The following is a 22,883-nucleotide window of genomic DNA, read 5'->3' on the forward strand; positions in this document are numbered from 1 at the left end:
CAACCTGGACTGTGATCACAACAGATGCGAGTGTCTCAGGTTGGGGAGCTGTTTGGGGATCTCTGACAGCACAAGGGGTTTGGAAATCTTAAGAGGCAAGATTATCAATAAATATTTTAGAACTCCGTGCAATTCTCAGAGCTCTTCAGTTTTGGCCTCTGTTAAAGAGAGAACCGTTCATTTGTTTTCAGACAGACAATATCACAACAGTGGCATATGTCAATCATCAGGGTGGGACTCACAGTCCCCAAGCTATGAAAGAAGTATCTCGAATACTTGTTTGGGCGGAATCCAGCTCCTGTCTAATCTCTGTGGTGCATATCCCAGGTGTAGACAATTGGTAAGCGGATTTTCTCAGCCGCCAGACTTTACATCCAGGGGAGTGGTCTCTCCATCCAGATGTGTTTTCTCAGATTGTTCAGATGTGGGGTCTTCCAGAGATAGATCTCATGGCCTCTCATCTAAACAAGAAACTTCCCAGATACCTGTCCAGGTCCAGGGATGTTCAGGCGGAAGCAGTGGATGCGCTGACACTTCCTTGGTGTTATCATCCTGCTTACATCTTCCCGCCTCTAGTTCTCCTTCCAAGAGTGATTTCCAAAATCATCATGGAACAATCATTTGTGTTGCTGGTGGCGCCAGCATGGCCACACAGGTTTTGGTATGCGGATCTGGTTCGGATGTCCAGTTGCCCGCCTTGGCCACTTCCGTTATGGCCAGACCTACTATCTCAAGGTCAGTTTTTCCATCAGGATCTCAAATCATTAAATTTGAAGGTATGGAAATTGAACGCTTAGTTCTAAGTCATAGAGGTTTCTCTGACTCAGTGATTAATACTATGTTACAAGCTCGTAAATCTGTCTCTAGAAAGATTTATTATAGAGTTTGGAAGACTTACATTTCATGGTGTTCTTCTCATAAATTTTCTTGGCATTCTTTTAGAATTCCTAGAATTTTACAGTTTCTTCAGGATGGTTTGGATTAGGGTTTGTCTGCAAGTTCCTTGAAAGGACAAATCTCCGCTCTTTCTGTTTTATTTCACAGAAAGATTGCTATACTTCCTGATATACACTGTTTTGTACAGGCTTTAGTTCGTATTAAGCCTGTCATTAAATCAATTTCTCCTCCTTGGAGTCTTAATTTGTTTCTGAAGGCTTTACAGGCTCCTCCATTTGAGCCTATGCATTTTTTGCACATTAAACTACTTTCTTGGAAAGTGTTGTTCCTTTTGGCCATCTCTTCTGCTAGAAGAGTTTCCGAGCTATCTGCTCTTTCTTGTGAATCTCCTTTCTTTCATGTAATTAGCAAGAGTCCATGAGCTAGTAACGTATGGGATATACATTCCTACCAGGAGGGGCAAAGTTTCCCAAACCTCAAAATGCCTATAAATACACCCCTCACCACACCCACAAATCAGTTTTACAAACTTTGCCTCCTATGGAGGTGGTGAAGTAAGTTTGTGCTAGATTCTACGTTGATATGCGCTCCGCAGCAGGTTGGAGCCCGGTTTTCCTCTCAGCGTGCAGTGAATGTCAGAGGGATGTGAGGAGAGTATTGCCTGTTGAATTCAATGATCTCCTTCTACGGGGTCTATTTCATGGGTTCTCTGTTATCGGTCGTAGAGATTCATCTCTTACCTCCCTTTTCAGATCGACGATATACTCTTATATATACCATTACCTCTGCTGATTCTCGTTTCAGTACTGGTTTGGCTTTCTACAACATGTAGATGAGTGTCCTGGGGTAAGTAAGTCTTATTTTCTGTGACACTCTAAAGCTATGGTTGGGCACTTTTTTATAAAGTTCTAAATATATGTATTCAAACATTTATTTGCCTTGACTCAGGATGTTCAACATTTCCTTATTTCAGACAGTCAGTTTCATATTTGGGATAATGCATTTATATATATCATTTTTATCTTACCTTAAATTTGACTTTTTCCCTGTGGGCTGTTAGGCTCGCGGGGGCTGAAAATGCTTCATTTTATTGCGTCATTCTTGGCACGGACTTTCTTGGCGCAAAAATTTTTTTTTTCTATTTCCGGCGTCATACGTGTCGCCGGAAGTTGCGTAATTTTTTGACGTTTTTCGCGCCAAAAATGTCGGCGTTCCGGATGTGGCATCATTTTTGGCGCTAATAGCATTTAGGCGCCAAATATTGTGGGCGTCAAATTTGTCTCCACTTTATTTAAGTCTCATTATTTATTGCTTCTGGTTGCTAGAAGCTTGTTCACTGGCATTTTTTCCCATTCCTGAAACTGTCATTTAAGGAATTTGATCATTTTTGCTTTATATGTTGTTTTTTCTATTACATATTGCAAGATGTCCCACGTTGCAAGTGAGTCAGAAGATACTACTGGAAAATCGCTGCCTGGTGCTGGAACTACCAAAGCTAAGTGTATCTGCTGTAATCTTTTGGTAGTTGTTCCTCCAGCTGTTGTTTGTATTAAATGTCATGACAAACTTGTTAATGCAGAAAATATTTCCTTTAGTAAAGTACCATTACCTGTTGCAGTTCCATCAACATCTAATGTTCAGAGTGTTCCTGATAACATAAGAGATTTTGTTTCTGAATCCATTAAGAAGGCTATGTCTGTTATTCCTCCTTCTGGTAAACATAAAAAGTCTTTTAAAACTTCTCTTTATACAGATGAATTTTTAAATGAACATCATCATTCTGATTCTAATGATTCTTCTGATACAGAGGATTCTGTCTCAGAGGTTGATGCTGATAAATCGTCATATTTATTTAAAATGGAATTTATCCGTTCTTTACTTAAAGAAGTCCTAATTGCATTAGAAATTGAGGATTCTGGTCCTCTTGATACTAAATCTAAACGTTTAGACAAGGTCTTTAGATCTCCTGTGGTTATTCCAGAAGTTTTTCCTGTTCCTGGTGCTATTTCTGAAGTAATTTCCAGAGAATGGAATAATTTGGGTAATTCATTTACTCCTTCTAAACGTTTTAAGCAATTATATCCTGTACCGTCCGACAGATTAGAGTTTTGGGACAAAATCCCTAAAGTTGATGGGGCTATTTCTACCCTTGCTAAACGTACTACTATTCCTACGTCAGATGGTACTTCCTTTAAGGATCCTTTAGATAGGAAAATTGAATCCTTTCTAAGAAAAGCTTATCTGTGTTCAGGTAATCTTCTTAGACCTGCTATATCATTGGCTGATGTTGCTGCAGCTTCAACTTTTTGGTTGGAAACTTTAGCGCAACAAGTAACAGATCATGATTCTCAAAATATTATTATTCTTCTTCAACATGCTAATAATTTTATCTGTGATGCCATTTTTGATATTATCAGAGTTGATGTCAGGTTTATGTCTCTAGCTATTTTAGCTAGAAGAGCTTTATGGCTTAAAACTTGGAATGCTGATATGTCTTCTAAATCAACTCTACTTTCCCTTTCTTTCCAGGGTAATAAATTATTTGGTTCTCAGTTGGATTCTATTATCTCAACTGTTACTGGTGGGAAAGGAACTTTTTTACCACAGGATAAAAAATCTAAAGGTAAAAACAGGGCTAATAATCGTTTTCATTCCTTTCGTTTCAACAAAGAACAAAAGCCTGATCCTTCATCCTCAGGAGCAGTTTCATTTTGGAAACCATCTCCAGTCTGGAATAAATCCAAGCCTTCTAGAAAAGCAAAGCCAGCTTCTAAGTCCACATGAAGGTACGGCCCTCATTCCAGCTCAGCTGGTAGGGGGCAGATTACGTTTTTTCAAAGAAATTTGGATCAATTCTGTTCACAATCGTTGGATTCAGAACATTGTTTCAGAAGGGTACAGAATTGGTTTCAAGATAAGACCTCCTGCAAAGAAATTTTTTCTTTCCCGTGTCCCAGTAAACCCAGTGAAAGCTCAAGCATTTCTGAAATGTGTTTCAGATCTAGAGTTGGCTGGAGTAATTATGCCAGTTCCAGTTTTGGAACAGGGGCTGGGGTTTTATTCGAATCTCTTCATTGTACCCAAGAAGGAGAATTCCTTCAGACCAATTCTGGATCTAAAAATATTGAATCGTTATGTAAGGATACCAACATTCAAAATGGTTACTGTAAGGACTATATTGCCTTTTGTTCAGCAAGGGCATTATATGTCTACAATAGATTTACAGGATGCATATCTGCATATTCCGATTCATCCAGCTCACTATCAGTTCCTGAGATTCTCTTTCCTGGACAAGCATTACCAGAATTTTTACAAAGGTTCTCGGTGCCCTTCTGTCTGTAATCAGAGAACAGGGTATTGTGGTATTTCCTTATTTGGACGATATCTTGGTACTTGCTCAGTCTTCACATTTAGCAGAATCTCATACAAATCGACTTGTGTTGTTTTCTTCAAGATCATGGTTGGAGGATCAATTCACTAAAAAGTTCATTGATTCCTCAGACAAGGGTAACCTTTTTAGGGTTCCAGATAGATTCAGTGTCCATGACTCTATCTTTGACAGACAAGAGACGTCTAAAATTGATTTCAGCTTGTCGAAACCTTCAGTCACAATCATTCCCTTCGGTAGCCTTATGCATGGAAATTCTAGGTCTTATGACTGCTGCATCGGACGCGATCCCCTTTGCTCGTTTTCACATGCGACCTCTTCAGCTCTGTATGCTGAACCAATGGTGCAGGGATTACACAAAGATATCTCAATTAATATCTTTAAAACCGATTGTCCGATATTCTCTGACGTGGTGGACAGATCACCATTGTTTAATTCAGGGGGCTTCTTTTGTTCTTCCGACCTGGACTATAATCTCAACAGACGCAAGTCTTACAGGTTAGGGAGCTGTGTGGGGGTCTCTGACGGCACAAGGGGTTTGGGAATCTCAGGAGGTGAGATTACCGATCAATATTTTGGAACTCTGTGCAATTTTCAGAGCTCTTCAGTCTTGGCCTCTTCTGAAGAGAGAGTCGTTCATTTGTTTTCAGACAGACAATGTCACAACTGTGGCATACATCAATCATCAAGGAGGGACTCACAGTCCTCTGGCTATGAAAGAAGTATCTCGAATTCTGGTTTGGGCGGAATCCAGCTCCTGTCTAATCTCTGCGGTTCATATCCCAGGTATAGACAATTGGGAAGCGGATTATCTCAGTCGCCAAACGTTGCATCCGGCCGAATGGTCTCTTCACCCAGAGGTATTTCTTCAGATTGTTCAAATGTGGGAACTCCCAGAAATAGATCTGATGGCTTCTCATCTAAACAAGAAACTTCCCAGGTATCTGTCCAGATCCCGGGATCCTCAGGCGGATGCAGTGGATGCAGTATCACTTCCTTGGAAGTATCATCCTGCCTATATCTTTCCGCCTCTAGTTCTTCTTCCAAGAGTAATCTCCAAGATTCTGAAGGAATGCTCGTTTGTTCTGCTGGTAGCTCCAGCATGGCCTCACAGGTTTTGGTATGCGGATCTTGTCCGGATGGCCTCTTGCCAGCCGTGGACTCTTCCGTTAAGACCAGACCTTCTGTCACAAGGTCCTTTCTTCCATCAGGATCTCAAATCCTTAAATTTAAAGGTATGGAGATTGAACGCTTGATTCTTGGTCAAAGAGGTTTCTCTGACTCTGTGACTAATACTATGTTACAGGCTCGTAAATCTGTATCTAGAGAGATATATTATAGAGTCTGGAAGACTTATATTTCTTGGTGTCTTTCTCATCATTTTTCCTGGCATTCTTTTAGAATTCCGAGAATTTTACAGTTTCTTCAGGATGGTTTAGATAAAGGTTTGTCCGCAAGTTCCTTGAAAGGACAAATCTCTGCTCTTTCTGTTCTTTTTCACAGAAAGATTGCTAATCTTCCTGATATTCATTGTCTTGTACAAGCTTTGGTTCGTATAAAACCTGTCATTAAGTCAATTTCTCCTCCTTGGAGTTTGAATTTGGTTCTGAGGGCTCTTCAAGCTCCTCCTTTTGAACCCATGCATTCATTGGACATTAAATTACTTTCTTGGAAAGTTTTGTTCCTTTTCCGGTTCTAGGAAAGGTCAGAAAGCTTCTGCCATTTCTTTGGCATCTTGGTTGAAATCCTTAATTCACCATGCTTATGTCGAGTCGGGTAAAACTCCGCCTCAAAGGATTACAGCTCATTCTACTAGGTCAGTTTCTACTTCCTGGGCGTTTAGGAATGAGGCTTCGGTTGATCAGATTTGCAAAGCAGCAACTTGGTCCTCTTTGCATACTTTTACTAAATTCTACCATTTTGATGTGTTTTCTTCTTCTGAAGCAGTTTTTGGTAGAAAAGTACTTCAAGCAGCGGTTTCAATTTGAATCTTCTGCTTATGTTTTCATTAAACTTTATTTTGGGTGTGGATTATTTTCAGCAGGAATTGGCTGTCTTTATTTTATCCCTCCCTCTCTAGTGACTCTTGCGTGGAAAGATCCACATCTTGGGTAGTCATTATCCCATACGTCACTAGCTCATGGACTCTTGCTAATTACATGAAAGAAAACATAATTTATGTAAGAACTTACCTGATAAATTCATTTCTTTCATATTAGCAAGAGTCCATGAGGCCCACCCTTTTTTGTGGTGGTTATGATTTTTTGTATAAAGCACAACTATTCCAATTCCTTATTTTATATGCTTTCGCACTTTTTTATCACCCCACTTCTTGGCTATTCGTTAAACTGATTTGTGGGTGTGGTGAGGGGTGTATTTATAGGCATTTTGAGGTTTGGGAAACTTTGCCCCTCCTGGTAGGAATGTATATCCCATACGTCACTAGCTCATGGACTCTTGCTAATATGAAAGAAATTAATTTATCAGGTAAGTTCTTACATAAATTATGTTTTTCTGATTTTTCATCAGGATAAGGCGGTTTTGCGGACTTCATTTGAATTTTTACCTAAGGTTGTGAATTCTAACAACATTAGTAGAGAAATTGTTGTCCCTTCCTTGTGTCCTAATCCTACGAATCCTTTGGAAAGATCCTTATATTCTTGGATGTGGTGAGAGCTTTGAAATATTATGTTGAAGCTATTTAAGATTTCAGGAAGACTTCTAGTCTATTTGTTATATTTCCTGGTCCTAGGAAAGGTCAGAAGGCCTCTGCTATTTTCTTGGCCTCTTGGTTAAAGCTTTTGATTCATCAAGATTTTTTGGAGTCGGGTCAAGCCCCGCCTCAGAGAATTACAGCTCATTCTACTAGATCAGTCTCCACTTTGTGGGCTTTTAAGAATGAAGCTTCAGTTGATCAGATTTGCAAAGCAGCAACTTGGTCCTCTTTGCATACATTTACTAAATTCTACCGTTTTGATGTATTTGCTTCTTTGGAAGCAGTTTTCGGTAGAAAAGTTCTTCAGGCAGCTGTTTCAGTTTGATTCTTCTGCTTTTGATTTAAGTTTTTTTCTTTCAAATGAAAATAAACTTATTTTTTTGGTTTGTGGACTAATTTTTTCAGTGGTATATGGCTGTTTTTATTTTATTCCCTCCCTCTCTAGTGACTCTTGAGTGGAGATCCACATCTTGGGTATTGATATCCCATATGTCACTAGCTCATGGACTCTTGCCAATTACATGAAAGAAAACATAATTTATGTAAGAACTTACCTGATAAATTATTTTCTTTCATATTGGCAAGAGTCCATGAGGCCCACCCTTTTTATGGTGGTTATGATTTTTTGTATAAAGCACAATTATTTCCAAATTTCCTTTGTTGATGCTTTCTACTCCTTTCTTTATCACCCCACTGCTTGGCTATTCGTTAAACTGAATTGTGGGTGTGGTGAGGGGTGTATTTATAGGCATTTTAAGGTTTGGGAAATTTTGCCCCTCCTGGTAGGATTGTATATCCCATATGTCACTAGTTAAAGGATTCTTGCCAATATGAAAGAAATTAATTTATCAGGTAAGTTCTTACATAAATTATGTTATATATACATACACATTCGTATGCGAAAGTTTAGGCACCCCTGACAATTTCCATGATTTTCATTTATAAATAATTGGGTGCTTGGTTCAGCAATTTCATTTTGATCTATCAAATAACTGAAGGACACAGTAATATTTCTCAGTAGTGAAATGAGGTTTATTGGATTAACAGAAAATGTGCTATATGCATCAAAACAAAATTAGACAGGTTCATAAATTTGGGCACCCCAACAGAAATATCGCAATAATTTTTAGTAGAGCCTCCTTTAGCAGAAATAACAGCCTCTAGATGCTTCCTATAGCCTGTAATGAGTGTCTGGATGAAGGCATTTTGGACTATTCCTCCTAGCAAAACAACTCCAGTTCAGTTAGGTTTAAAGGTTGCTGAGCATGGACAGCCCGCTTCAAATCACCGCACAGATCTCCAATGATATTCAGGTGTGGGGAATGGGATTGTCATTCCAGAACATTGTACTTGTTCCGCTGCATTAATGCCAGAGTAGATATTGAGCAGTGTTTTGGGTCGTTACCTTGTTGAAATATTCAGCGAACTTCAACTTTGTGACTGATTCCTCAGCATTATTCTCAAGTATCTGCTGATATTGAGTGGAATCCATGCAACCCTCAACTTTAACAAGATTCCCAGTACCGGCACTGGCCACACAGCCGCACAGCATGATGGAACATCCACCAAATTTTACTGTGGCTAGCAAGTGTTTGTCTTGGAACACTGTGTTCTTTTGCCGGCATGCATAACGCCCCTTGTTATGACCAAATAACTCAATCTTTGTTTCATCAGTCCACAGCACCTTCTTCCAAAATGAAGCTGGGTTGTCGAAATGTGTGTTTGCATACCTCAAGCGACTCTGTTTGTGGTGTGTGTGCAGAAAAAACTTCTTCCTCATCACTCTCCCAGACGCTGAAATGTTAAACGATGCACAGTGACACCATCTGCAGCAAGATGATGTTGTAGGTCTTTAAAGTTGGTCTGTAGGCTGTTTTTGACCGTTCTCACCATCCTTTGCCTCTCCGATATTTTACTTCTGGCCTAAACAAGAACTGTTTGTCTCTTTAGCACTTTCTCTCTTATTATAGACAGCGGTATTTAACAGGTATAGATATCTGATATCTCCTGTGATCAAGTTTGCTGTTTGTACAAACTGAACCCCTGGGTACAGGTGACTGGTCTATATTGCCCACGGTAATCCTAAGGTATAGGTTACTGGTCTCTAAAGATCAACCATTTACTGAGAATATGTTTAGGCCATAATCAGACAATACTTACATAACTCACAGTGTTACTGAGTCATTCTTACAAGTAATCCACTTAGTAGTCCAAGACCTATCTCCTATATTCTCCCATTTATACATTGGGGTAATTAGTTGATATACCATAATTCTTGATTCATTTAAAACCCATAGGTTGCAGATGTTTGCCTATACTTAAGTGTATTTTTTAGCCAGTGTATTATATTAATAGCGACAAAATCACAGGGTTAATCACAGACAGGAATCCTAAGCAACCCTATTTACAGGTAATATTTGAGCCGTGGATTTCACACTCTGTCTTATTTAACCACAAAACAGACATATGCATATTTTAAAAGTGTGTTATTTTTCCCATATATATTTATTTCCCATTTTTAAAGTTAATATAATAAACGCTAAGCCACCTTATTTATTCGAATCACACGAAAACGTATTTGTACTCTTTTTTCAGTCTTTTACTGATTAGTTTTAATCAAATTTTAGTACAAGCACCTCCCCATTGTTGTGTTAAACAATTGATATTCACTTATATGGGAACGTTTATTCAACTCAGTAGTGCCATTGGTTTTCTCTACTAAAACCTTAACAAGAACTGTGCCTGTGGTCTTCCATTTCCTCACTATGTTCCTCACAGTGGACACTGACAGCTTAAATCTCTGCAATAGCTTTTTGTAGCCTTTCCCTAAACCATAATGTTGAACAATCTTTGTTTTCAGGTCATTTGAGAGTTGTTTTGAGGCCCCCATGTTGCCACTCTTCAGAGGAGAGTCAAAGAGAACAACAACTTGCAATTGGCCACCTTAAATACCATTTCTCATGATTAGATGCACCTGTCTATGAAGTTCAAGACTTAATGGGCTCACCAAACTAATTGGGTGTTCCAATTAATCAGTGCTAGGTAGTTACAGGTACTCAAATCAACAAAATGACAAGGGTGCCCAAATTTATGCACCTGTCTAATTTTGTTTTGAATATTACTGTGTCCTTCAGTTATTTGATAGATCAAAATGAAATTGCTGATCCAAACACCCAATTATTTATAAATGAAAATCATGGAAATCGTCAGGGGTGCCTAAACTTTTGCATACGACTGTATTTTTTCATATAGGTATAGATATATATATTACAAAAAAATACATCAGATATATATATAAAAATATCTATTAAAATATAATTAGAACATTTTCCTCTATGTAAAGAACATTGGAAGGAAAAATATTAATAACTACCTTTGAGTTAGCGCTGTAGGTTTAACTCCTATTGGGTTAGTGCAAGAGCTACAAATTTTCCCAGTTTGCACTCTCCATAAAAGCCTATGGGCAGAAGAAGATAGCAGATGTCGGCTTTCACTCGCGAGCAAGCATTTAACTTTCAACTTGTAATGCGTGCGCTAACCCGTGCGGCTTAAAAGATTACTTCTGGTGGGGTTTACGCTCAAGCAAAATCGCTAAATAGTGCTTCACTTGTAATCTGACCCTTAATAACTTAAAAAACTAGTTCAAATCAAATTTTTTTAACTATGAAACTTCTTTAAAACAGGTAGTCACCATAAATTAACAATTATCATTGAAATACAAAATTGTTAGTCTCACATGTCATGAAAAGTAAAAAACACACGTTAGGCTGTCATTAGCAATACTGAATCAGTTAGCTGTCATGTTTTACTTATGTGTTTCATTAGCCTTGGTGTAAGAATGCCTTATGTTTCTGTTATATCACATATATAAGTTGGGCAGCCTAACTAATTCAAACACTCAAGTTACTTTAAAATGGATTGTAATCTAGTATTCAATATGAAAGAAAAAACAAAAAATTGTTGAATATGATGTTTCATCACATTAGTCGTTACCTTTTTTTTTTTTTCCCTCCAGCGTTATCATTACTACAGTTTTATATCTTTCTGATGCCCTTCGAAAGAACTTCTTAAATGATAGTTTTGATTATAAGGTAAGCCTTTAATATTTAGCATTTCTAAAACTGAATTTGTTGATTTTGTGCTATAATAAAGATACAGTATAGTCAAAATGTATGTTGTAAGGTACATCTAGAATGGTGAAAGTTACTTTTAAAAATGTGCTACCACTGAAAACATGAGCATTGATTTATTGGAGTGCAAGTAAAAGAGAATATTTCTTTTAAATTCTCACTGCAAATATTTCAACTTTTGCTAAGCCTTAATAAGGTAGAGCGTAACGGGCTCCATACATAAAGCTGTAAGGCTGCTGCTTCCTAATTGTTTTAAAATCACCCTGGACTCATCTTACCGGGTGATTGGCTGAATCGTAAATTCTGCCAGCAATGCTTACCTTTCTGGGGGAGTGTGGACAGACAGGTTTCCTACCTGGAAACTATTTTAAACCAACAGCTTTTTATGTCAACAATATATTGTTTACTAAACTGTCATCTATAAATCTATGTTAATATGTGTTTCACATGTTTACTCACATTCTTGTGTAAATTGATTATTTAGGACTAGATTGAATTTTTTATTACAATGAAAGGGGGAAATAATAAAAAATTAAAAAATAATAATAATTCAGTGCATAAAGGAACTTATATACTAGAAATAGCCTTAGATCATTGGTTTCTCACTAGCTAGATTGTAAATTGAGTGCAATCTTTAGCTCAGGGTGCACTATGTTTTTTGAATGGTTAAATATTTTAACCAAAGCACGGCCAAAACATTTTTACTTGCCTTATTATTTTAATAGATAGAGCAGAGATTGCTTGCATTGTGCTTGTATTACAAGGGCTTAGTTAAGTGTTTCATTTGAGCACAATCCAAAATACTGCTTTAAAATGTATTACTTTTTCAAGCCTGAACGAAAACATTATTATTAATAGTAATTCAAGAATAAGGCAGCACTCCCAAATCTCACTCAGCAATCCTTTTTACAGGGTGCTAGCTGGCAGAGCTTTTCCCTTGATCCAGTGCAATAAAATGAACAAAAACAGGCAAGTTGCACTATCTGAATCAGCGTAAGAAGCTTTATTAGCGTGAAAACATGAAGCAACATTTCGGGGCTCATGCCCCTTTATAAAGGAAGCCTGAAACATTGCTTTATGTTTTCACACTAATAAAGCTTCTTACGCTGATTCAGAGAGTGCAGCTTGTCTGTTTTAGTTCATTATTATTAATTGGATAGCCCAGAACTACATGAAGAACTCCCTTACTTGCACACCAACATCTTAGCATGTGTGCTGTTCAGCTGTTAGATGTACTGAAATGATCCACAAAGTTCTTTTTAAATCAACTTATTTATTATTTCTGGTCCATGAAAACTGAGCTGCTTTCTCTTTGCTGAGCTCTGCCTGACATATCCTAGAGAGAACACTTCCTGTGGCATCAGCTTCACTTCCTGTTATCTGACCCATATGCATTGCAGACTCAGCTCAGCACAGCACTCAAGTGATATCCGACAGGAACTGTACTGTGCGCCCTATAGAAGTCTATTATGTGAACAATTTAACGCGCTTGTGGTTTCCAACATGCAGGTGTTAGCATACCCTAAACTATTTGAGTGTAAAAAAATAACTTTGGACTTGTAATATGAGACAAAAACAAAAAAGATGCACTCGGGAGGCACTTCATAAGCTTAAAAACAATGCTTTAATGGAAAAAAAATAAAACATGGGCACAGGACACAAGAAATCCTTACGCGTTTTGTGACGCAAATGGGCACTTAATCATAGGAATCTAGTAATATGAGCTCAACAATAGAATACAAAGAAAATTGTTTACTCCCATTAAACACTAGTCCAACGATACAGAATTTTTCAGCGTTATACAAATAAATGATAATAATAATAGTTTATTTTATTCAGTTATATTGATGTATGTTATGCAATAATAAACTGTTTAATTTGTTAATTTTTACTTTAACACCAATGTCCATTGGTAACTATTTGTTTATCCCCCATAAATAATAAAATATGTAGTTAAAAAGTCTCATTGCCAAGATTCTCCTGAACAAGACACAATATGCTGTGTCCATGCACTGTTCAGGAGTGGCAGTGCTTTGTGTCTTCTGCTTTGTGTCTTCTGAGAATACTTTGTGCTTAAATCCTTTGTGGGGTAAAAAACATAGTTACCTGTGTATATCTGAAGAAAAATAAAATGCTCTAACAAATTATAGCATTATATTATTGTGCCCTTTAATATTAGTTATCCCGCCATCTTTGAAATTTTAAGCAACTTGCAATTTTCTATTTACAATATATTTACAAAAATATGTAGTAACTCTTACTTAAAACTGTTTTCTTTTTCTCTTTAGATTTGGGATTCTTATTTTTACCTTGCAGTTATTTTTATAAATCAGTCGTGCCTGCAGTTAGAGCTGTTTACACCATCAAAAATGAAAAAGGTGCTGGAAAAGTAAGTGCACATCAATGTTCAGTTATGCTTGTGGCTAAGTTCTATTTTTAAATTGAGCACTGGGTGGCATTTCATATAAAAAATCTTTAATTTGCATACTCTTATACATGGTTAATCTTTGATGTTTTAAATAAATTAATACTTATATTTTATGTGTAAAGAAATAGATGTAATTTATTTTGTTTAGATATAAGGATTTAATTTGCTTTCAGTTACCCATGCACTAAGGCAGGCTTCCCAACTCCAGTTCTTAGGACCTACTGGACAGGCCAGATTTTAAGGATGTACAGCATAGTTGATACAATTGCCTGCTAACTGTTCCTAAAAATATGACTTGTCAGTGACCCCTGGAGCCCTTTAGAGCAGGGATGTTCAGCTCTGCACTAGTTTTGCGCCCCCCTAGAAAAAGTAGAGCTAAGAATTTATGTAAAAATGTTAAAATAAATAGTAGTACTTAAGATTAGCACTCTTGCCTCAAAACAAAATCAATTAGAAAAAATGTCTATACATAAAATACAGCCATTCACACTGAGAGACACAGCAAATAAGAGTGAGGATCTGAAAAAAAGAATTGTTGCTCTACATAAAGATGGCCTAGGCTATAAGAAGAGTGCCAAGACCCTGAAACTGAGCTGCAGCACGGTGGGCAAGACCATACAGCAGTTTCACAGGAGTTTCACAGAACAGGTTCCACTCAGAACAGGCCTCGCCATGGTAGACCAAAGAAGTTTAGTGCAAGTGCTCAGTGTCATATCCAGAGGTTGTCTTTGGGAAATAGACGCATGAGTACTGCCAGCATTGCTGCAGAAGTTGAAGGGGTGGGGGGGTCAGCCTTTCAGTTCTCCGACCATACACTGCACACTGCATCAAATTGGTCTGCATGACTGTCATCCCAGAAGGAAGCCTCTTCTAAATATGATGAACAAGAAAGCCCGCAAACAGTTTGCTGAAGACAAGCAGACTAAGGACATGGATTACTGGAACCATGTCCTGTGGTCCGATGAGACCATGATAAACGTATTTGGTTCAGATGGTGTCAAGCGTGTGTGGCGGCAACCAGGTGAGGAGTACAAAGACAAGTGTGTCTTGCCTACAGTCAAGCATGGTGGTGGGAGTGTCATGGTCTGGGTCTACATGAGTGCTGCCGGAACTGGGGAGCTACAGTTCATTGAGGGAACCATGAATCCCAACATTCTGAGTTGAACCTGTCCTGTGAAACCACTGTATGGTCTTTCCCACCGTGCTACAGCTTAGTTTCAGGGTCTTGGCAATCTTCTTATAGCCTAGGCCATCTTTATGTAGAGCAACAATTCTTTTTTTCAGATCTTCAGAGAGTTCTTTGTCATGAGGTGCCATGTTGAACTTCCAGTGACCAGTATGAGAAAGTGTGAGAGCGATAACACCAAATTTAACAAACCTGCTCCCCATTCACACCCGAGACCTTGTAACACTAATGAGTCACATGACACCAGGGAGGGAAAATGGCTAAGTGGGCCCAATTTGGACATTTCCACTTAGGGATGTACTCACTTTTGTTTCCAACGGTTTAGATATTAGTGGCTGTGTTTTGAGTTATTTTTAGGGGAAAGCAAATTTACACTGTTATAGAGGCTGTACACTCACTAATTTACATTGTAACAAAGTGTTGTCACATGAGTGTCATTTCTTCAGTGTTGTCACATTAAAAGATATAATAAAATATTTACAAAAAAGTGAGTGGTGTTACTCACTTTTGTGAGATACTGTATATAAGATCATGTATATTGCTAAATCCCTAACAAACAAAATTGTGTACAAAAAGTCCCCTTGATGAACATGTGTGAAAGAGTCCATTAATTATGGCCATCCTCATAATTACCACTAGAAATGTCCCATAACAACACTTTCCACTTGAGCTGTGATTAAGAAAATACCAACTGTAGTCAGTGGGTATAAATCCAATGAATGTGTAATGAGTAAACAGCTTGTCAGTCTGTAGCTGATTTGAGAGTAGGTTGCAGGAGACAGCGTGCTGCAGATTTCACAGGTAATTGTAGGCTAAGAAGCCGCCTCGCTCAATATCCATAAGCAATAGACTGCACTTATAGGTAAAGCTCTCCCCCGTACGCTGTAGGTCTGACAGAGAAACACCAGTCCAAACAGCCGGGGAGCCAGAGTGCTTCCGGTACGCTAACACCTATTGAGTACACCTGTCATACTGCATGTGTATATGGTGTAAAATAAAGAGCAAGCAGAAAGCAAGCCTTAATTCTACCTGTACAGCACCTGTATTTCCAAACTCCTCAACTCATGCAAGTATCTCTCTGCAAGACGTGCTGTAAATGGAGATTTACACAGGGAACCAATAGAACTCACCAATGATCGTTTCACCATACGGCTTCGTCAGGGCTTATATTTCTGTGTGGAGCTGTGCTTCCTTAAAAAGCAACATTTGTTGCAAATTCCCCCAGGAATCCTTTGCGTGAATTTTAGTTCCTTCTCTATACGAAGTTGAAACATTGCTGATTGGCAGTATACAAAATGATACTTTTTTAATTTGATCTTCCTGAATCTAACATACATATGAGTATATGAAATAGTTACTTTACACGCACAATACAAATGTTTTCTTGATACAGATATTATTATATTGATTTTTGTCAAAGAGTAACAGGGCACAATTGTGAATTATACTACACTGCTAAACATTACAAAAATGGTGAATACAAAAATAATAGTAATATTTATATTATAATATTACTTAAGCACCGGTCTATATTGGACTTTTTGCCTACACTAAATACCTGTCCCCTGACAATATTTTAAATTTTCTAAGAATTTGTGTCATCGTTTTTGTGGCCCCAGCAAAAGCTAAAAATATGTGCTGCGGTGCCTTCTGGTGGGTCAGCACCATGGTTAGTACCCAGCCTGTATTTTACCAATAAGGCCTGTATTTTTAAGGTTTGTATCAATAAAGATTTAATTATGAATAAATAACCCTTTAAAATCAGTCCTAGCAGCTTTAGTTTCTGTGTCATGGTGTGTAATCATGTATGCAAAGGTATGCTAATTAGCATAGCGGGTATTTTTTTTTTTTAGAAAAGATTGACCCTAGTGACCACAAAGTGTGACCATAACTCAGAAGAACACTGCAGTCTTATCTAAATCTAGTCCTGTGACACTTGATATTCTAAGGAAATACATTTTATTTGTATCTTTAAATGTATATACAACTCATAAAGCTTTAAATTGACATTAAACACTAAATAAATACTATAAAATGATGCCAACAAAGAAAAGATTAGTCTGAGAATAACATGTAGATGTATTTTTTAAATTTCATTAGCTGTTTAAATAGTGACAAAATTAATGTAAAGTTTTAGGCCTAGATTTGGAGTTCGGCGGTAAAAGGGCTGTTAACGCTCCGCAGGCTTTTTTCTGGCCGCACCATAAATTTAACTCTGGTATCGAGAGTTTAATCAAATGCTGCGTTAGGCTCCAAAAAAGGAGCGTAGAGCATTTTTACCGCAAATGCAACTCTCGATACCAGAGTTGCTTACGGACGCGGCCGGCCTCAAAAACGTGCTCGTGCACGATTCTCCCATAGGAAACAATGGGGCTGTTTGAGCTGAAAAAAACCTAACACCTGCAAAAAAGCAGCGTTCAGCTCCTAACGCAGCCCCATTGTTTCCTATGGGGAAACACTTCCTACGTCTGCACCTAACACCCTAACATGTACCCCGAGTCTAAACACCCCTAACCTTACACTTATTAACCCCTAATCTGCCGCCCCCGCTATCGCTGACCCCTGCATATTTTTTTTAACCCCTAATCTGCCGCTCCGTAAACCGCCGCAACCTACGTTATCCCTATGTACCCCTAATCTGCTGCCCTAACATCGCCGACCCCTATATTATATTTATTAACCCCTAATCTGCCCCCCTCAACGTCGCCGACACCTGCCTACACTTATTAACTCCTAATCTGCCGACCGGAGCTCACCGCTACTATAATAAATGTATTAACCCCTAAAGCTAAGTCTAACCCTAATACTAACACCCCTCTAAGTTAAATATAATTTACATCTAACGAAATAAATTAACTCTTATTAAATAACTTATTCCTATTTAAAGCTAAATACTTACCTGTAAAATAAATCCTAATATAGCTACAATATAAATTATAATTATATTATAGCTATTTTAGGATTAATATTTATTTTACAGGCAACTTTGTAATTATTTTAACCAGGTACAATAGCTATTAAATAGTTAAGAACTATTTAATAGTTACCTAGTTAAAATAATAACAAATTTACCTGTAAAATAAATCCTAACCTAAGATATAATTAAACCTAACACTACCCTATCAATAAATTAATTAAATAAATTACCTACAATTAACCTAACACTACACTATCAATAAATTAATTAAACACAATTGCTACAAATAAATACAATTAAATAAACTAGCTAAAGTACAAAAAATAAAAAAGAACTAAGTTACAAAAAATAATAAAATATTTACAAACATAAGAAAAATATTACAACAATTTTAAACTAATTACACCTACTCTAAGCCCCCTAATAAAATAACAAAGCCCCCCAAAATAATAAATTCCCTACCCTATTCTAAATTAAAAAAGTTACAAGCTCTTTTACCTTACCAGCCCTGTTCCGATCAGCCAATAGAATGCGAGCTCAATCTGATTGGCTGATTGGATCAGCCAATCGGATTGAACTTGATTCTGATTGGCTGATTCCATCAGCCAATCAGAAAATTCCTACCTTAATTCCGATTGGCTGATAGAATCCTATCAGCCAATCGGAATTCGAGGGACGCCATCTTGGATGACGTCCCTTAAAGGAACCGTCATTCGTCGGGAGACAACGGAAGAAGAGGATGGATCCGCGTCGCCTGCTTCAAGATGGACCCGCTCCGCACCGGATGGAAGAAGATTGAAGATGCCGCTTGGAGAAGATGTTTGCCGGTCCGGATGTCCTCTTCTTGCCGGATAGGAGGAAGACTTTGGAGCCTCTTCTGGACCTCTTCAGCACCGGATGATGGATCGCCAACCCCCGCTTGGGTTGGATGAAGATGTTGGAGCCAGGACGGATCAGTGAACCTTGTATGGTGAAGACAAGGTAGGAAGATCTTCAGGGGCTTAGTGTTAGGTTTATTTAAGGGGGGTTTGGGTTAGATTAGGGGTATGTGGGTGGTGGGTTGTAATGTTGGGGGGGGGTATGGTATGTTTTTTTTTACAGGCAAAAGAGCTGAAATCCTTGGGGCATGCCCCGCAAAGGGCCCTGTTCAGGGCTGGTAAGGTAAAAGAGCTTGTAACTTTTTTAATTTAGAATAGGGTAGGGAATTTATTATTTTGGGGGGCTTTGTTATTTTATTAGGGGGCTTAGAGTAGGTGAAATTAGTTTAAAATTGTTGTAATATTTTTCTTATGTTTGTAAATATTTTATTATTTTTTGTAACTTAGTTCTTTTTTATTTTTTGTACTTTAGCTAGTTTATTTAATTGTATTTATTTGTAGCAATTGTGTTTAATTAATTTATTGATAGTGTAGTGTTAGGTTAATTGTAGGTAATTGTAGGTAGTTTATTTAATTAATTTATTGATAGGGTAGTGTTAGGTTTAATTATATCTTAGGTTAGGATTTATTTTACAGGTAAATTTGTTATTATTTTAACTAGGTAACTATTAAATAGTTCTTAACTATTTAATAGCTATTGTACCTGGTTAAAATAAATACAAAGTTGCCTGTAAAATAAATATAAATCCTAAAATAGCTACAATATAATTATAATTTATATTGTAGCTATATTAGGGTTTATTTTACAGGTAAGTATTTAGCTTTAAATAGGAATAAGTTATTTAATAAGAGTTAATTTATTTCGTTAGATTTAAATTATATTTAACTTAGGGGGGGTGTTAGTGTTAGGGTTAGACTTAGCTTTAGGGGTTAATCAATTTATTAGAATAGCGGTGAGCTCCGGTCGTCAGATTAGGGGTTAATAATTGAAGTTAGGTGTTGGCGATGTTAGGGAGGGCAGATTAGGGGTTAATACTATTTATGATAGGGTTAGTGAGGCGGGTTAGGGGTTAATAACTTTATTATAGTAGCGCTCAGGTCCGCTCGGCAGATTAGGGGTTAATAAGTGTAGGCAGGTGTCGGCGACGTTGAGGGGGGCAGATTAGGGGTTAATAAATATAATATAGGGGTCGGCGGTGTTAGGGGTAGCAGATTAGGGGTACATAGGGATAACGTAGGTGGCGGCGCTTTGCGGTCGGAAGATTAGGGGTTAATTATTTTAAGTAGCTGGCGGCGACGTTGTGGGGGGCAGGTTAGGGGTTAATAAATGTAATACAGGGGTCGGCGGGGTTAGGGGCAGCAGATTAGGGGTACATAAGTATAACGTAGGTGGCGGTCGGCAGATTAGGGGTTAAAAATTTTAATCGAGTGGCGGCGGTGTGGGGGGACCTCGGTTTAGGGGTACATAGGTAGTTTATGGGTGTTAGTGTACTTTAGGGTACAGTAGTTAAGAGCTTTATGAACCGGCGTTAGCCAGAAAGCTCTTGACTCCTGCTATTTTCAGGCGGCTGGAATCTTGTCGTTAGAGCTCTAACGCTCACTTCAGAAACGACTCTAAATACCAGCGTTAGAAAGATCCCATTGAAAAGATAGGATACGCAAATGGCGTAGGGGGATCTGCGGTATGGAAAAGTCGCGGCTGAAAAGTGAGCGTTAGACCCTTTAATCACTGACTCCAAATACCAGCGGGCGGCCAAAACCAGCGTTAGGAGCCTCTAACGCTGGTTTTGACGGCTACCGCCGAACTCCAAATCTAGGCCTTAGTGTCTATAGAACAATGGGAGCTGCCATGTTGTAACTTAGGTTATCTTCTCTGCTGTGGCCAATTAGGGACAGTTATAAATAGGTCACCAGAGTGTGCAGCCAATGGCTGTGTGTTCTGCACTTCCATTTCTAACAGGAACTGAAAAGCTCACAATTTCATAATGGAATTATAGGAAGAGGGGACAAAATAAATAATTAAAGTATATTGCAGAGTTTTTTTTTAAATATATAACGTATCGTTTTATATGATCATCGGAAAGTGTTTAATGTCCCTTTAAAAATCTTGTTCTGCAGCCCCCATGGAAGCTGGTAATCACTGCATTACAGATTAAGGAGCACAAATGTATTATTTCTCTAAACCTAGTGGTTTTAATTAAAATATACTTATTCCATCTTTATATTTTTTTTTTACTCAATGTAGTTATGACAAAAAACAAGCTATTATTAATAATAATACTCATTATAATAATAGTAATATAATATACCTCAATTTAGCTTTTAGTCCTAAGTATATACATCTCTGGAGTAATAGATAGCAAAATACCTGAACAAAATCAAATTGATTATTTAATCCATAAAGTATTAGATTATTGAAACACCACACGCACATACTTTAATGTCATGCTTTTTTCTGTTTTTACTCTTCTGTTATAGATATGGTGATATGCGAGTAACTATGGGATGTGAAATCTTCAGTATGTGGCAAAATTTAGGTAAGACCATCTAGTTCATATTAGATACTGTACTGATCTGTTACGAAGAAAACGGTGTATCTTAGATTAGCTCATTTTACATTGTAGGGATCAAATTGTGCATTTAAGAGTATTAATTAATACAATAGCAAAATCTTAGATTTAAAAATAAATAAATAAGAAAAGTGTGTTATATAATGGCTTTTTCAGCACAGAAATACTGCTGTAAATAACTATTTTGTGACTTCATATTACATTATCTACTCTCTGCATGCATTTCTGACTCATTAGTACTGGCATTTGCGAATAAAAGACATTTTGAAACAACCATGCAATTAAAAAATCTAAACAAAATATAAAAATACCCTTTCTGTATGTGAGAAATTTGAACCTTTATTGATAGTTATATGGTGCCCTTTAATTTTTAATCTTTATTTAGAATCAGAATTTAAAGTGATACACTAAATCAGATTCATAATAACATATACATTATGGTTTTCAAATCTTTAAAACAAACAAAATTGACCAAAAAACAACAACAATACAATATAGGTCAATCAGGAAAAACAAAACAAAAACAGAATTAAAATATGTTTCTACTGTTATAACCAGAGATAGGCCCGGACCAAGGCTGTGTCGGACATTTTCCAAAGTACAGACCATAGTAAAGGACACCAAGGTACATTTCAAAATAAAAACATCAAAAAACACACTCTTTACCTAGAGGGTAGTGGATGCATGGTGGAATAGCCATCCAGCAGAAGTGGTAGAGACTAATAAATGGGAACTAATAAAAGTATTCAGAAAATTGGGCAGATTAGATGGGCCACATGGTTCCTATCTGCCAACACATTCTAAGTTTCTATAAGTCAAGAGAGCAGCACTTTGCTGTCAAATAGGCTGCTTGTTGGTTGCCCCTGGTCTAGTTGCACAAGTACAAATTAGTCATCTAATCTAACAAGTTTACAATAACATTTATATAAAGACTGCTTGTGGTATACTAGTATAAAATGTTTTCAAAATTCTAACCTTTCTTTTTTTGTTGTTGTTGTATTGAGAGTCTGCAACTGCTAACCAAACTCCCCCACCTTGATGTTAATTGCATGATCATCATGGTTGGTTACCTATTTGGTTAGGTAGGGCGGCGGTCTTCTACACACAGACACCAGCACCACACTGCCGCACAGATCAAGGAATCGGGACGGGTCACGGCTCACGGGTGGTTGACACAGGCTGCACTGCAGGTGGCTTGCTTCTTCCCTCTCTCTCACTCACTTTCCCACCATTAGGCGGCGTCCCGTGGGTGCGGGCCCAACCCTGCAAAATGTGGTGCCGCCTGCGTCAAGGAGGAGTCAGGAACAGCATTCATCTGTCCTACTCTTCCCTCCCCACCGCAAAACGGGTGACGGACACTGCAAGGGCCAGTCACAGACACCAGTGTCCGCGTATGGACACCTTGCCTATCCCTGGTTATAACCCTTTATCATATGTTATATATGCATATACATCAATATATATATTTTCTTTTTGATTTTCCCTAAACCCTTCCCCTCAAGCTAAATCTGCTTGGAAAAAAAAAAAAAAAGTTATGTAAATGAGCATGCTCATATGCACGTATGCTACATTTATTGCATGTTCAGCATCTCTTCCCTCTCAACGGTTCCCTTATCCCCTCCAAGTCCCTCCATTAATATTTATTCTATTAAAGTTGACTTAACCCATACTATTTTCTAATATGGGTATAACATTTGTTTTTGAATGTTCTTTACTTGACTGCAAATAAACTTATCCTATTTTCTAAATAAATTTCCTTACCTGTCTTTCTGT

General features: G+C 37.7%; 1 protein-coding gene across 1 annotated transcript in view; it reads left to right on the top strand.

The window, feature by feature from the left end:
- The window catches only part of DOCK4 (dedicator of cytokinesis 4), a gene marked incomplete at its 5' end in the record, with an annotated part of 608,904 nt that overhangs the window by 281,619 nt on the left and 304,402 nt on the right, over nt 1-22,883 (top strand). Inside the window, 3 exon segments of the mRNA XM_053716722.1 lie at nt 11,017-11,092; nt 13,420-13,520; nt 21,019-21,077. Coding sequence (XP_053572697.1) covers nt 11,017-11,092; nt 13,420-13,520; nt 21,019-21,077 — 236 coding nt within the window.

This window comes from Bombina bombina, chromosome 6, assembly GCF_027579735.1.
Source record: "Bombina bombina isolate aBomBom1 chromosome 6, aBomBom1.pri, whole genome shotgun sequence".
NCBI classification, from domain to species: Eukaryota; Metazoa; Chordata; class Amphibia; order Anura; family Bombinatoridae; genus Bombina; species Bombina bombina.